Here is a 15,828-nt window from a genome sequence, read left to right on the forward strand (position 1 = left end):
GATTGTTTAGGTCTCTCTCATCTTCATTTTTATAAGATACGACTAAATGAAATGGTAAAAGATGATTTGACTGTCCCAAATGGAGTAGATCAATAAAAAAAATTAAAATATTTTATTTTTAATTTAAAAATAAAAATAATAAAGTTAATTTTATGGAGAAAGGCTCGAAGAAAGTCAAAATCTCTATGTTGTAACCTATTCCATTAGTTTCTTCTTCCCAAAATGAAAATCATTTTTTTTATAGACCCGATCTAGTAAAATTGGATTCGAATTATTATATAAATATAAATAATAATTATAATTATTTAATTTATATAATAAAAATATTTTTTCTCTTAAAAATTTAGAGATCTTCTATAGCCACACCAACATTTTTTAACGATACCCCAAGATCAGTGCTAATTAATTGGTGATTTACATATGAATTGGGTGGCTTTTAGCAAATATTGGTGTGGCAATAGAACTCTCAAAATTTATTCTGTTTCGTTCTTCACTTTTCGCTTTAAAGTTTTTTTCCACGCTCCACGGCTCCACCCATCTTTCCGTCAACATGACCGTTGGATTTGAGGGAAAAAAGCAGATTGCCTAGAGATCCGTTCCTCGATGATTCAATATTTTCCTAGGGATACATATACGTTGGGAATCCCTAACATCCCAACGGTCATATAGGCTACCATTTTCCTTCATTATTCTTTCCTCAGTACTCTTCCCTTCCCCCATTCTCAATCGGCTTTGCAAGCAAAGGAGTGGGGGGCGATGAGTTACCTTCTCCAACCAGCCATCATCTTCCCCCGCAATTCCATGTAAGTCCTCTCTCTCTCTCTCTCTCGCTCACACACACACACACACACACACACATCTTCAACATCAGCTAGAAACCCTTGATTTTATCTCCCCAAGCTAAAAAAATCTTGATTTTTTCTCCCCAAACCCCTCATCTTCAAACTCAAGCCAAAATCCTTGATTTTTCTCCCCCAAAACCCCTCATCGTCAATCTCAAGCCAGTAAACCCTTGTTTTTTCTTCCTCAAACCAAAAAAACTTTTGAATTTTCTCCCCCAAATCCATCACCTCTAGGGTTTTGGAGCAAAAAATCTTGATTGGCGATGAAGGTAATTTTTTTTTTTTTTTGGGTAACGAATTGGATATTATTGGATAAATCCGATTCGAATTCGGATGTTGCTTATTGATATCAGTCAGATTTCGAATTCGGATTTTAGATTTTTTTTTTTTTTTTTATAGTCTCACTTGTTGTCTAAACCCTCATTTACTTAGTTGATGTTTCCAGGGTTTTGAATTCTGCTCTATTTACGATTTTTTAGTTTTTTTTTTTTTTTCTTACTTTATGTGTCAATTTCTTTGACGTTTATAAATGGGGATGGGGTTTTCTTGATTGCAAGATTTGTGAATTTCTTTGATTTGATAGTTAGATCTATCAAGTAGGTGTTGAAGAAAATGGAGTGGCAATACCAAGTGCCGAATTTGAATCTCTTTGATGCATATTTCAGAATAGCAGAAGGAAACATAAAACGACAACTTTAGGATGAAATCATTAGCAACAATGTCTGAAGTCGATCAATTTTTATCGAAGAAAGTTGCAGATCGATACCTCAAGCGTGAGGTCCTCGGTGAGGGTACCTATGGAGTTGTCTATAAGGCCATCGACACAAAGGTTAATCAAACTCTAATTTATTCCTTTTCATTGATCATGATCATGATCAATCTAATCTAGGGCTTGTGAAACATTCAAAACTAATAACAAAAATTTATTAGAATTGATGTTTTTTTGGTGTGCACAGACAGCACAAACAGTTGCGATAAAGAAAATTCGGTTGGGGAAGCACAAAGAAGGTGTGAATTTTACTGCACTTCGGGAGATTAAATTGCTTAAAGAGCTCAAGGACCCGAATATAATTGAGTTGATCGATGCTTTCCCGCACAAGGATAACTTACATCTTGTGTTCGAGTTCATGGAAAGCGACCTCGAAGCTGTAATACGCGATAGAAACATTGTTCTTTCTCCCGCTGACATAAAGTCGTACCTTCAAATGACATTGAAAGGCCTTGCTTATTGCCATAAGAAATGGGTGTTACATAGGTACATTTTGCTCCAATGGATTGAACTAATGTGAGATTGTGGTGTTGTATATTGCACTTACCATAGTGACAAAGTCAGAGAAGGGGTTTAAAAGGGCAAGGAAAACGATAAAAAGTAATATTTAAAAATATATTAAAAATTATGAAAAATGTGTCTACATTATACATTTATTCTAAGTCTTCAATATATTTTTTTTTAGTAAGAAAAGACACTATTGAATATTTATGCATGATAACAGGTGAAAACCTTACATAGTTATACATTTTATGATGCTAAAAAGTTTAATCATCAACATATCTTTTCTTCAAAATAACACACTATTGAAAAAACTAAAATCATAACATTAAGAAAAAGCTAAAATTATAACATTAAGATATTATCAATTTATCATCAAATTCCATATTTCTACATTTTTGAATTACCAAATCCTACATTTTGTATCAAATCCCACATCAAACAACATTCAATAACCAAATCACAAACAATCATAAGGTTACAAAAAAAATGTTCACTTTTGAGAAATGTGTTTAAAACATAAACAAACATATCTTTTTTTTTTTAATTTTCTCAAAAAAATGTGTCCTTTTTAATTTTTTTAAGCGTTTTAATTGCTAGATGGACAAAATACATTTTAAATGTCCCCCCCCCCCCCCCAAAAAAAAAAAAAAAAAAAAAAGATTTTTTTGTGACTATGTCACTAACTTGTGGTTTCAGGGATATGAAGCCAAATAACTTACTAATAGGAGCTGATGGACAACTTAAGTTAGCAGACTTTGGTCTAGCACGTATTTTTGGGAGCCCGGATCGCAAATTCACTCATCAGGTATGGGATCTTGGTTTAAATTCATGAGGTGGTATTTTCTTTAACAAGGGGAATTTGGGAAAGCTATTTTGTTGTTTATGAAAAAAAGTCATTGATGGTGTGGATGTTTAGTAGATTTTCTTAGTTGTTTGGTGCTAATTGATCATTTTTTTTTGCTGGTCATCTTCAATATTGTGAATTGACCTATTTGATTTGTTTTAGTGTAGTGAATATTTCAATAAAAAATGACTACCAAATATGTAATTAAACTCTTATTTACTTGTCAAACTTAGATTAATCTTTAGTCTAATTTTTCTTTCATCTAGTTTATGACATTGTGAGTAATTACGAAGATGAAAGGTAGCTTGGGCTATTGCCACAGATTTTATTCGCTAATACACGTCCACTTGGGACTCTGATCTGGCAAATCCAAATGCTTTATCGGACAGATGATCATAAGGACTGACCACATGAATAGCACCCTCTTATGTGTCACACTCACAATTACCATGTTAATACTTCTTTCCTATTGATGACAGACCTTGATGGTTAATTTTTAAGCAGAAGTTGCAAGATGACTTCCTCTTTTGTCACGTGACAAAGGGCAATGTGGCTGAAAATTGTCATAGGGAGAGGGGGTCAGGTCATACAATAGGGGTACCCTTTGGTTTCACCATGTCATCTGCCGTGTATAAAAATTATACTTCGCATAATGTTATGTTCACTCTCAGTTCTGTGTCTCAAATTTTTTTTTTTTTTTTTTTTTAAATATATGAATCCACATCTTGTTTTGAGTGTCAAATTGACCAATTCCTTTTAAGTAGGTTTTTGCTCGATGGTATAGAGCACCTGAACTATTGTTTGGCACCAAGCAATATGCATCTGGGGTGGATGTTTGGGCTGCAGCTTGTATATTTGCTGAACTTCTCCTCCGTCGACCTTTCCTACAGGTGAAAGTTTGATACCTTCATGATCTTTACCATTTTGTTTCATTTGTGACTAATTATATGTTACTTTGAATTATTTTCAAATACTCATAGATTGATTATGCCTTTCCTACAGGTGAAAGTTTGATACCTTCATGATCTTTTCCATTTTTTTTCATTTAATTATATGTTACCTTGAATTATTTTCAAATACTCATAGATTGATTATGCTTGTTAGATTTATGAAGAATTTTAAGAGCTTAGTTCCATATCATAAAACGAGGTGCAAGTGGCAACAACGGGATATCCAATCCATTCCAAAAGGGTTCAATTTTCAACCCTTATGTTTAAAAGAAGTCCCACCGTCATTGGGATATTATCCTCCTGAATCATTTCTTCTTGTTGATCATTGATCCTTCTAAGGTTCGTGCATCATTCCACCATGAACTACAACATTTGCCTCTCATTTCCTTAAAGGCTCAAATGTTAAATCATCATAATCAGAGCCTAATAAAAATATTGGGAACTATAGAACGAATCCTGTTTCCTCCATTCAATTGTTAAGCCATCTCTTATGTTAATTCAAGTATGTTCATATCCACCCTCATTATTTCAATCTACTTCCTTTTTTGGGGATCTTCTTCTTGTTCTTTTAACTCCCAAGGTACAACTTAATTCCAATATGCTCTATACTTTGGCATACAATGGGGAAAATTACCCCACCCCCAATCAACATAGATCTCTAGATGACACGTGCTCGGTTGAGGTGTGTTGCATGTTTTTACCCATTACCAATGAAATAGAAAGCATATGCGGTCTGTCTTTGGTTTATTCGTTAGGCTCTATTGACATAGGTGCTTTCACCTAGTTGACTTCATGATTAATTAAAGAGATCGTCTTGAGATAATTATCTTTCCTTCTGTTTTGGTGTTTCCATCTAAGAAGAGAAATTGATTCCCAAGTTCATAAATTGTTGGAATATATAACAATGCATGGTGTTTTGATGTCATTTTTGTAGTCAATTTATGTTGAAATATTTCTTTCGCTCCTTTATGGTTTTGCATTTGTTCGTATTGGTATTTGGATTGACATTTCCACTGCATGGGCAGACATGTCCCTTAAGCTACATGCATCTCTTTGAAATTTATTTCTGCTATATATATACATTTGATAGGTAAATTTATTGCCACTATTCAAAATCTGCTAGAACATGCCCATCTCTTATCACGTTAACTAGCATCTCTAATTATTGGTTCTCGTGTGACAATAAATGGGATGTTCAACATGAATTGATAAAGATACTGATCAAGTTGGATGTTTGATGCCAGGGTTCTAGTGATATTGATCAATTAGGAAAGATATTTGCAGCTTTTGGGACACCAAGGCCTGCTCAGTGGCCTGACATGGTTTATCTTCCTGATTATGTGGAATATCAATTTGTTCCTGCACCTCCACTTCGTTCATTGTTTCCAATGGCGAGTGACGATGCTTTAGATCTGTTATCGAAGATGTTCACCTACGACCCAAAGACAAGAATTTCTGTTCAACAGGCACTGGAGCATAGGTATGTGGTAACTATGCTATTTCAATTCGAAGGGCCATTTCTATTCTTGGGTCTTTATTCTTTTGTCTTCCTATTAGGTATTTTACATCTGTACCTGCACCGACAAAACCAGCTTTGCTTCCAAGGCCTCCCCCGAAGGGAGATACTTTCAATTCTAGGCCCGTGGATCTCAATACACAAGAGGGTCCTATTGTGTTATCTCCACCAAGAAAGTCAAGGAGGGTAACGCTACAGCGGGAGAATAAGGTTGATGATCACTTAAATGAAGTTAGACAAGCAATTGGTGAAAATACGGGCAGGAGCGAAAATATACCAATGTCAATAGATTTGTCTGTGTTTGGATCAAGACCTCCACCCAGACCTACACTTAACAGGTAAACAATAGAGAGCTGCTATTGGCACCCCAACTTTTACTTACTACACCCCAATTTCTTAAATTGTTTCACACCCCAATTAACGATTAAATCACTTTCTTCAAACATTACCAAGGTTTGGCTTAAATTATGATCTCAACATTACAAAATATTATAGCACTCGTTCAAACAATTTCAGTAGTTCACAATTATGATCAGGCTCATAAAATCCTAAACCCAAAAAATAGAAATCTAAAAAAAAAATTGAGATTTTTTATTGGCAACCCCAACTTTTACTTATTCTAAATCATTCACTTATTTTTAATTGGGGGTGTAATAAGTAAAAATTGGGGTGCCAATAGCAATTCTCAAATAATATAGATTTGTCATTATTCCAGTTTGCGGTTCATCCAATTAATTCAGATCCTGAGAATTGCACCTAGTTTGATGACCTGACCATCCAATCAATCGTACTCTGTGTCACATTCAGGAAAAGAATTTGCATTTATAATTAGATGGTCGAGAAGAATTAATTCTACTGCTTGAATGGTAGATCTTTGGACTGCTGCAATTTTATTGTTTGTGACTAACTCAAGATAACCCATTGATTGGGTTGTAAAGCAAGCAAATGGGAGTATGGAATTCCCACAATAAATTACTGGTGTTCATGCTTGTTGAGAAAATGTTTCCTTGAAAATCATTTTCCCTGGAAAAAATGTTCCTGGGGAGTTGGATTTCCTTAGAGCATGTTTTCCAGTGTTTGGTTGCACCCAGGAGAATGTCAAAAAAGAGAGTCTTTTAGTTTAGGGTTGGGGGTAATAGTTGCAGATTACCTTTGGAATTTCCAAACCTGGTGAGAAAATCATTCTCCTAGGATGCTGGGTTTGTCAGTGATTGGCTGCACCCAGGAGAATGCCAAAAAGAGAGTGAGTTTTTTTAGTGGGGGTAATAGTTGCAGAATAACCTTTGGAATTTCCAAGCCTGATGAGAAAATCATTCTCCTAGGGTGCTGGGTTGGAGAATATTTCTCCCGCTAAGATGGAAGAATCATTTTTTAAATGTTTTTTAACATCTGCATCAAGTAGTAACATCTGCATCAAGTAGTAACATCTGCATTAGGGCTGCAACTCGGGTGGGTTGGGAATCAACCCGTGCCCAACCCAAACTTGACAAACACCAACCTATGCCCTTGTCCAACCCTCTCGGGCATGAAATGCTCAACCCGAACCCTACCCAAGTCGGGTTAAATACATTCCTCATTAATACTTATAGAAAAAAATACTTTCCTCATTAATACTAGGTAATTTAGTACTAGTAAGGGTTTATATAAAGATAAGTGGCGTGTAAAAGAACTTAAAATTTACAAAAAAATTTCTTAAAAATGTGTTTCAAAAGTTTATATACATAAAATTATAGTTAATTTAAAGAGAGAAGAAAAATAATAAGATGAACTAAAATAATCATTTTTTATAATAATCATAATTTTCAAGAAAATAAAAATATTTAAAATTGTAATATAATCATTGTATGACAATATAGTATTACACTTAAAACAAAGCATTAATAACAAACATGATTATTTATCTAATGAAAATAATCACACATTAATTTTGATATATAGATAAACAAAAGCATACATATTGAAATATGAATTATGAGTGTGAAAGAAACCAAGATAAGAAATATTTTTAAATTAGAATAATATTAAGTTCGGGTTTGGGCAAATCGTGTTGGCCGATACCTATGCCCATGCCCAACCCAATTTGAGTCGGGCATTTTTTAGTTGCCCGAACCCGGGGCCGAACCCAAGCTAATATGCCCAGACATGACCCAAGGTTGGGTTCAACCCATCGGGTTCAGGTTTTGCCCACCCAAGTTGCTGCCCTAATCTGCATCACATTTTCTCTGGAAAAAAACTCATTTCCCACTGATTTGTCGCACTCAATCATGCATAGCCTAACATCTTTAAGAAAGAACATTCGAATGCCTCTTGAAGATAAAACATGATTTTCGTTTCTTTTCTGCAGTGCTGACAGATCTCATCTAAAGAGGAAATTAGATCTTGAATTCCTACATCCCGAGTGAGGAAAACCTATACCCACCTCCTCACTCACTCGTGTGTGATGGGTGTAACTCGTTAAATATGGTTTCAGCTTCTTGGAAAGGAAATTGTGGATGGTGAGGTTGAAGTGGAATTCATATTTCTGGTTCTTGGACCATGGGGCTAGGTTTTTGCATTGGCTGGGATGGGATGCTGAGAATTTGAAGGTACACATTTTTTTTTAAAAATTTTCCCCTGAGAATTTGTACACTAGCCTAACTGCTTCAAGTTATTCAGTAATTTATTTGCATAATTAAATGCCTGAAAGGATTGGAGGAATCTTTATTATTCAGAGGGTGAAGGCTTTCTGTTTTATGTAATGGAGTATATTACCATTGTTGCAGACTATGAATCCCACTAAATGTCTACTCTTTCCTGGGTCATTTAATATTTTGTGAAGTTTTTTGTTGTTGAATTTGAATGTTTATTATCTAGCAAAAAAATAAAAAATAAAAAAAAATTGAATGTTTATTGCTATGATGTATTATGCTGTTTCTTGTAAGTTGAATTTGAAAGATAAGTTCCTAGAATTCCAGTGTAGACATTGCATTTTGGGTCTCCTTTATGTGTTATAGATTGATTCACGTGTCAAGATAAAGTTGCAGTTCAGTGGTTGGGTAGAAGACTTGTTATAGGTACATCTTTAAGTATCATGGAATCAGGAAGGAATTGGAGCCATTTCATCCAATCTTGCAATTGATCTGTACAGTGGATTTGTGTGTAAATGTGTGCAAGGTTTTATCTGCACTGAATTACATTTAAGCCTAAAGACATACTTTGTGCTAAATGCACTCTTGCTCAGTATCTAAGCCATCGATAAGCTTGGTGCCTGTCACCTAGAGGGTCTTTGTCATCTGTGCGACTGTTCTCTTTTGCATACGAAAGCCTTACTCCACTTTGTTGGTGCCATGAGCCACTCCATCTATGTCCACCCCGCCTAATCCCCGCCGCGATGCCAAGGTAACTGCAACGATTTTTGCTAGTGTAGTAAACCGACCTATAATCACAACTGTTCTCTTCTGTGGCAAGGCTCATGTGCCTACTGCAATTGGCATCATCAACCAATGAAAGATCGATTTTTAAAGTTATAAATCACATCAATTTCATAAATAAATAAAAAATATTAATTAAGTAAATAAAACGTTGGAAAAGTTACTTAGGGTGTGTTTCATTGCACATGGAAAATAGGGTGGAAAATCAATTTCCATGGAAAATGACATTTTTCAAGTATTTGATTGTACATGGAAATAGAAATTCATTTTCCACCCCATTCAAAAAGTCCACTAAATCATGGATTTCACTTTCCCACCCATATGGGTGGGAAAGTGAAATCCATGATTTAGTGGACATTTTGAATGGGGTGGAAAATGAATTTCCATTTCCATGAAATCCACCAATATTTTCCATATGGGTGGGAAAGTGAAATCCATGATTTAGTGGACTTTTTGAATGGGGTGGAAAATGAATTTCCATTTCCATTTCCATGAAATCCACCAATATTTTTCATCCTCAATTCTTCCCTACCACTACCACCACCATTACACTAACCTCATCGTCGTCGTTACCATCGCCGTCGCCGTCGGCTCCGTCTCCGACCACCTTCTCTCTCTCTTTTCTTCTTCTCTTTCTTCTCCATCTCTCACCTCTTCCGCCACCACCACCACAACGTTCTCTCCCCATCTTCCTCACTTACCTCCGTCTCCGTCGCCGTCGCCGTCTTCGCCGCCGCCACCGTCACCACATCCTCCCCCCTCCCTCTTCCGCGTCATCATCTTCTTCCTCTCCCCCTCCTCTCATCTTCTTGCTCTTTCTCCTCTTCTTCTTTTTTCTCATATTTTTCCATGATTTTATCCAAGTGAAATCAAACAATGGAATTTGATTTTCCAACCCTACCTATTTTCCACAACTAATTTTCCATGGATTTCAAATTCCATGGAAAGTGACTTTCCATGCAATCAAGCATACCCTTAATGTATCCTGATGTTCTTAATACCCCCTAATTCTAGGGTGGTAGCATGATAAGCCAGTTGGTAAATTCTTTCTTTCTAAACCCTCGAAACCTCTTATATCATTTTTCAAAATGCCCAAAATACACTGCAAGGTTGGTATAAAATTAATTTTTTTTCTACCTTCTTATTACCTTCGAGATCCAACTTCACTCTCTCTCTTTTGACGATTTTTTGCATCAAACTCCGGCAATCCACTCTAAAAAGTGATCTAATGCCCCGTTACGCACTACATTTGCAATGTCTTGTCAATGAAAAGTTCATAAAATGTAGGTCATTTCTTTTTTTAGGATATTAGGGTTTCTTGAAAAATCACATCGTATTATTAGGGTTTTATACAAAAATCATATAGCAACAAGAAATGTGGTTCATTGCCGAAAGAGTTATTAATCAAGCTATTTCCAATAAGTTGCACAACTAGCGGAGATCTTATTGCTTCTCACTAAAAAGTTGTGAGATCATTGTTTTCACAAAAAAAACAAGCAGCTTATCTTATATATATAGGGAAGCATTCAAAGAGCCAAAACAGAGTGCCAAACATTTTTCAATATATGGGCTAGAAGTTTTGGAATGGGCTGTTTTTATTTTTGTGAGGATGATCTCGATGGTGAGGAGATCATCCACACAAAAAAATCAGCCCATTCTGAAACTTCTAACCCATATATTGAAAAATGTTTGGCTCTCTTTAGGGCCTCTGAATACTCCCCATATATATATATGTATAAAAGTGTATGCCCTGTTTTTAACTATTTTAATTAATTGTTCATGATGCATATTAAAAGATTTGGCATGGGTGGTCTTAGAAAAAGGAAGGTTATCGAACCCCAATCAACTTCTGGAAGATGGATGTTAATATTGAAAAAGCGATGGATCAACAATTTTTTGGGTCCCCCAATGACTATTACATCATTATGTAGATCCATAATTCCACTATTTTTTCCTTGTTGATCTAAAGGAAGGGGTATTATAGGTAGATCATTATTAATATCTTAGTTTTTTTTCCCTTTGATGTAAATAGTTATGGGAGATTGTTGTAGGATTACAATATTGGTTTTTTTGGTTCTTTTGGTTGGTTTGTAACGCATTGGATGGTTGTAAAAAGCATAGCAGAAAATAAAGTGCACAAAAATTTTCTTTCATTTGATGCAATGATCTACCAAACATAGCAGAAAATAAAGTACACTAAAATGTCCAACAATGAGATTTAGTAGCATTGGATGGTTGTTAAAAAAGAAAAAAAAATAGTGAAAGCTCTAAGGTCCACTAAAATTTTATTCATTTCATACACTGATCTATTCTGTACAATATAGTAAGATTTAGTAGCATTCTTCCTCTCAAATGATACCCAACATCCTCACATTTTAGTACCTGAACATGTCAACTTTTCGTGATTTTCCACATCTATCACTGGTAAGGTTTGAACTTGCAAGGTATCCAATGCTTTGGAGCCCTTGTGATCCGCATATAGTAGTTGATTGGGGCTCTAGATAACTTTGATCCCCTATCTCTAATCATCAAAACCTGTTTAAAACCTATTTTTCCAAGACAACCCATGTTAAATTAAAAGCTTGAGTATGTATCCTACATCGTAGAAAAGGATAAATGAAGAGTTCAATTGTGGTCGTTATCTTGAAGTTTTATGGTCAATTTTTGAACCATCGTGTACTTGAGGAGCCGATGCAGAGATGATGGAACCGCTTTGACACTGTGGACCTAAGGTCTTCCGAAAGGAAAATTGAAAGCAGCGGGATTTCCAAGACTTCGAAGGTGAATGGTCCGATTACCACGGGCAATTGAATTTTCCCTGAGGGATTTTTTTTTTGAATTGTCTAATGCTTGAATATATCTTTCATTAGGCTTGATTTCAGAGCGTTTTATAGTTTGCAAACGGTAGCCCATGGGCAAACATTTAGAGTAGACCCATTGTCTATCAGAACTTGGGCCACGATCATCGCTTGACATTTGGCTATGATATTGTGTGGCTCAAAATGACCATATCCAACTTGGCTCATCCTTTGTGAAGGTAATGGCATTTGGGGCTAAGATTTGACCTTCCATTTTTCTCATGATCTCAAGGGAGGTGATCTCTGGTATGTGGGTAGTACCGGTGACATTTAACTGTTTTCCATGTGATTGTATGAGTTTAGAAGTGCATGATGGAAATCTGTGCAGGTTGCTTTCCCAATAGTTCATTGCCTTGTATTCACTGCACTTTATGAGTGCTAAGAGCTCAATGGTCATCTTTCATTATTCAGACTCTTCTTGTCTCTCATATTTTTTCTCAAGGATTGATTACTCGGAGTTATCTATTAATTTCTCTTTCTTTTTTCAATCTCCTCTACCTCCTGTGCCTTTTCCTTTGCTCTGTCAAGTTTTTCTGCCTCTTATGCCTTTTCTCTTGGTGCCCCTTCTAAAAGTTCCAATTTACTTTCCATAGGCTTTCCATTGTTTTCTTTTCCTTTTTTCCTCTCCAAGGTGGCCTTGTTGCTTTCTTCTTCTTTCCCCTTTAAATCTTATGGTTTGTAGTACCTGCCAGACCTTATCATGTTCCTTATTTGCCTGGTCATTTCCTTTGTTACTGATGAGATTCCTGACTCATATACCTAGGGGTGTCAACAGATAGTAGAAAATCCGATTCCGATTTGAATTCGAATATGAAAAATCGAATATTATTCGAAAATTTCAGATATCGGATATCGGATTTGAATATTTTTATCTATTCGAATCCTTGTCGGATTCGGATTCAGATATTAACATATTGAATCTGATAATATCCAATCTGAAATATTATATATATATTTATAATATTGAACACAAGGGTTTTTTATTTTAATTTTTCCTTTGATTTTGATACAAATGAAGATGAGGATTTTCTATTTTGATTATGAAAAATCAGATGGATTTAGGAATAATCGAGAATTTTTTCTCTCCACATGTTACTCAAATCAAATCGGATATTTTTGGATAGCCAATAAGAAAATCAGATTCGTATTTGAATTCATTGACAGCCCTACATATACCCAACATATACCCAAGGGACAACATGGTTGGAGTGATAAGGGAATGGAGCGGGGGTATGCAAGATGATTGGGGGAAGATCTGGCTTAGAAAGTAGAAAGAAAGGTGGTGGTATAGAATTGATGGAGTCCATAGGAGTGGAGGATATTCAATGATGAATAGGGGTAAGTTTTCGAAATCCCGATTTTCTCAAAGTAGTGTAGATAGTCGGGTAATATAATTAAGGTCCATGTTGATTATTTGGGCCTCAACTTCTGTAGTTTGGGGTAATTAGTGTCTTCAATCATGCAAACTAAAGGTATAGGTGTCTTTGTTTGAAGGGGACTCTAAGTTGAGTACTTGTTGGACCTATAAGTTGTTAATGATAAATTTTTTTTGAATCGGTTGGGGGATTTGGAAGGAGAGGTCGGCTAAAGTTGTGATCTTGCAGATCCTGGGTCTCCTCTTCTTATGGTGCAAGTTGAATAAGGATTTTGTTTTTAGATGGGTTGAGTTTTGTTCTATGTAATTTTGTGAAGGTGTTACTGTCCTGGTGATGTAGCTATGCGATGTTAGAGTTTGAAATATTGACATTATGCGATGTTAGTTTTATAAATCTAATTTTTGTAGTGATTCTCCTTGGATTGGACACCAATACATCTAAGATTTAGGTAAGGGTTCGATTAGAAAGTGGGAAAGGCGTTAGGTACCCCTCTTTCTCCACCTGAAATGGTAACCTTGAAACATGACTATTCTTAGAAAATAAAACACGATAAAACTCGATTTGAACCCTTATTTGCAAGGGATATTGATATTGGCCTATATCATGAGGATCCTCTTATTGAGAGAAGGGATCTTAATCATGTCTTACCTTAGAGCACACAAAATTTGAAGAATGTAGGCTTAATGGTTATGGGCCCATTTTCATGGAGAAAAAGGTCCAATGCTTTTAGCCTTGAAAATCAATTTTTGTGGTGCATGTAAAGGTAAGGAAACGGAAATTTTCTTTTTGAAAAAGACTTCCATCCTTATCTTTTCGATCGAGTTGAAGTCCAATTAATCTATTGGGTGCAGATGAGGGTGTTCATTACATCCTAAGGGTTTGCTAAATCGAAATTAAAAAAGGGGAGAGAAATAGAAGAGGGAAAGAGGATAACATTTACATTGATTTTAATCCTTGAACCTACCCTGTTCTTGATTGTCTTTCTTCTTAATCTTCAAAAGTAGTATTTTGATATTGAATTGAGGTTGAAAGTTGTAGGGATTTAAGATTGAGAGAGATGGTTTAGAAGCTTGAGTGGAGATTTGAGGTTGAGAGAGAGTAATTATTTAGACTTAGAGGGAGAAATTGAATTTTTTTTTTTGTTTTTTTGTAGATATGAGGCTTGAGGGAGAGGATTCAAGCACGTCCTTTTCAATACGAAAGGGTATAAAAATGCTTTTGGTATAAAATGGTTAAGGATAGCTTTTGGGGTCAAAAGGGTCAAAGATAGAAGGTGGAAGAGAAAGACATGAAATTTGAGTATAAAATGCTTAGAATTTGAGGTTAGGGAGGTGTAAATGTGGTAAAGGGTTAAATGGGTTTCATTTAATTTGTACTCATGAATAAGATCCAAATGGGTTTGTTTGACAACCCATACCTTAGGTTTAGTAGAGGTAAAGTTAGGAGGTGTGATTTTTTGGTTGAGAGAATGAGTTTCATTTAACCCATATCCTAGGTTCATTGGTGGTTAAGTTAGGAGGTGTGGTTTTTTGGTTGAGAGAATGGTTAATGTAAGATGTGGTGGTTTGATTTTGTGAGGGTGAGTGTGGTGATGATATGTAGCAAAGGAGTATGGCGGTGTGAGTTAGGCGAGTTGATTAAGGAGAAGGGGTGTGGTGTGGTATAGAGGTGGCTTGTGATAAGTTTTTGGTGGTGGGGAGAGTAGTATGTGAGCTTTTGATGATGAGGTTTGGTGGGATAGATTTGACAGGGTGAATGTGGTTGTGACACATGTCCATTTTGTGAGAATGGGCTTTTGATATGTAATAGGACCCTGACCTTGGTCAATGCACCTTGATTGTGTGGTGTTGGGGATAGTTTTGACAAAGGTTTGAAATTGAAATTGAGCTTAAAATTAGGTTAGAATTTGGTTAGGGATTTGATTGAGTATGGTTTAGGTTGCAAAATGGTTAAGGGGTTGGAATTGACTAAGGATTGGGAATAAGATTGGGCTAGGCTTATGTAGGATTTGAGATAGGGATATTATGATTTAAAAGTGATTTATGAATGATGGATTTAGAAATTGGTGTAATAAGAAGCTAAAAGTGAGTTGTTTGTGAGCTTATGGGCCAAATAAAGGCATGGGCCATTTTATTAGAGAAAAATGTGGCATTTTAAAACATTGGATCCTTAAGCCATTTTGATTATTAAACACTTTTGATAGGCCTTTTCGAGAGGGGCCCGTGCAAATTGGGGTGTCAATTTCATCAAAATCCGATATTTCAAACGAGTTTTATGCTAACGAGACCAAGGAATATCAGACCCTGTGCTTCGGTGTTTTCAAAATCGTATCTTAGCAAGTTTATTTGGACTAGCACAAACAAGGGTTCAGTCTATTCTTTGCAGTTTTTTGCATGCAACTCTTGCAAAAACGGGTGACTGTAGATACCTCAATTTGTAAGGGTCCCTCTCGAAAATGCCAATAAAAATTGTTTTACAATTAAAATGACCCTAGGCCTAATATTTGAAAATGCCACTTTTTGTTTTAATAAAATGGACCAAGGTCTTTAGTTTCTCATTACACTTATTTCTTAGTCTATCATTTCTAAATTACTTTTAAACTATAATCCCTCTCTCAAATCCTTACCTAACCCCAATCTTAGTCAATTCCAATCCCTCAACTATTTTTCAATCTAAACCATATTCAATAAAATCCTAATTTTAATTTTAATCATAATTTTTTGTTTTGTCAAAACTATCTTCAATACCATACCACCCAA

General features: G+C 35.5%; 1 protein-coding gene across 5 annotated transcripts; it reads left to right on the forward strand.

The window, feature by feature from the left end:
- The first annotated feature begins 644 nt into the window (after positions 1–644).
- On the forward strand, positions 645–8,231 carry LOC147404861 (cyclin-dependent kinase D-1-like). Of its 5 annotated transcripts, none has more exons than XM_086440954.1 (8): positions 645–803; positions 1,508–1,671; positions 1,799–2,097; positions 2,812–2,920; positions 3,724–3,849; positions 5,154–5,389; positions 5,467–5,763; positions 7,770–8,231. In XM_086440954.1, exons 2-8 carry the CDS (start codon positions 1,543–1,545, stop codon positions 7,825–7,827), a joined length of 1,254 nt encoding a protein of 417 aa, XP_086297080.1. In that variant the 5' UTR covers positions 645–803; positions 1,508–1,542; the 3' UTR covers positions 7,828–8,231. The 5 variants fall into 5 exon arrangements, with proteins under 5 accessions (XP_086297080.1, XP_086297084.1, XP_086297081.1 ...); XM_086440955.1 differs by having other exon boundaries at positions 661–803; positions 1,426–1,671; XM_086440956.1 differs by having other exon boundaries at positions 661–803; positions 1,443–1,671.
- Positions 8,232–15,828: the final 7,597 nt, after the last annotated feature.

Source organism: Akebia trifoliata, chromosome 4, assembly GCF_017979445.1.
Source record: "Akebia trifoliata isolate Shusen 1 chromosome 4, ASM1797944v1, whole genome shotgun sequence".
NCBI lineage: Eukaryota > Viridiplantae > Streptophyta > Magnoliopsida > Ranunculales > Lardizabalaceae > Akebia > Akebia trifoliata.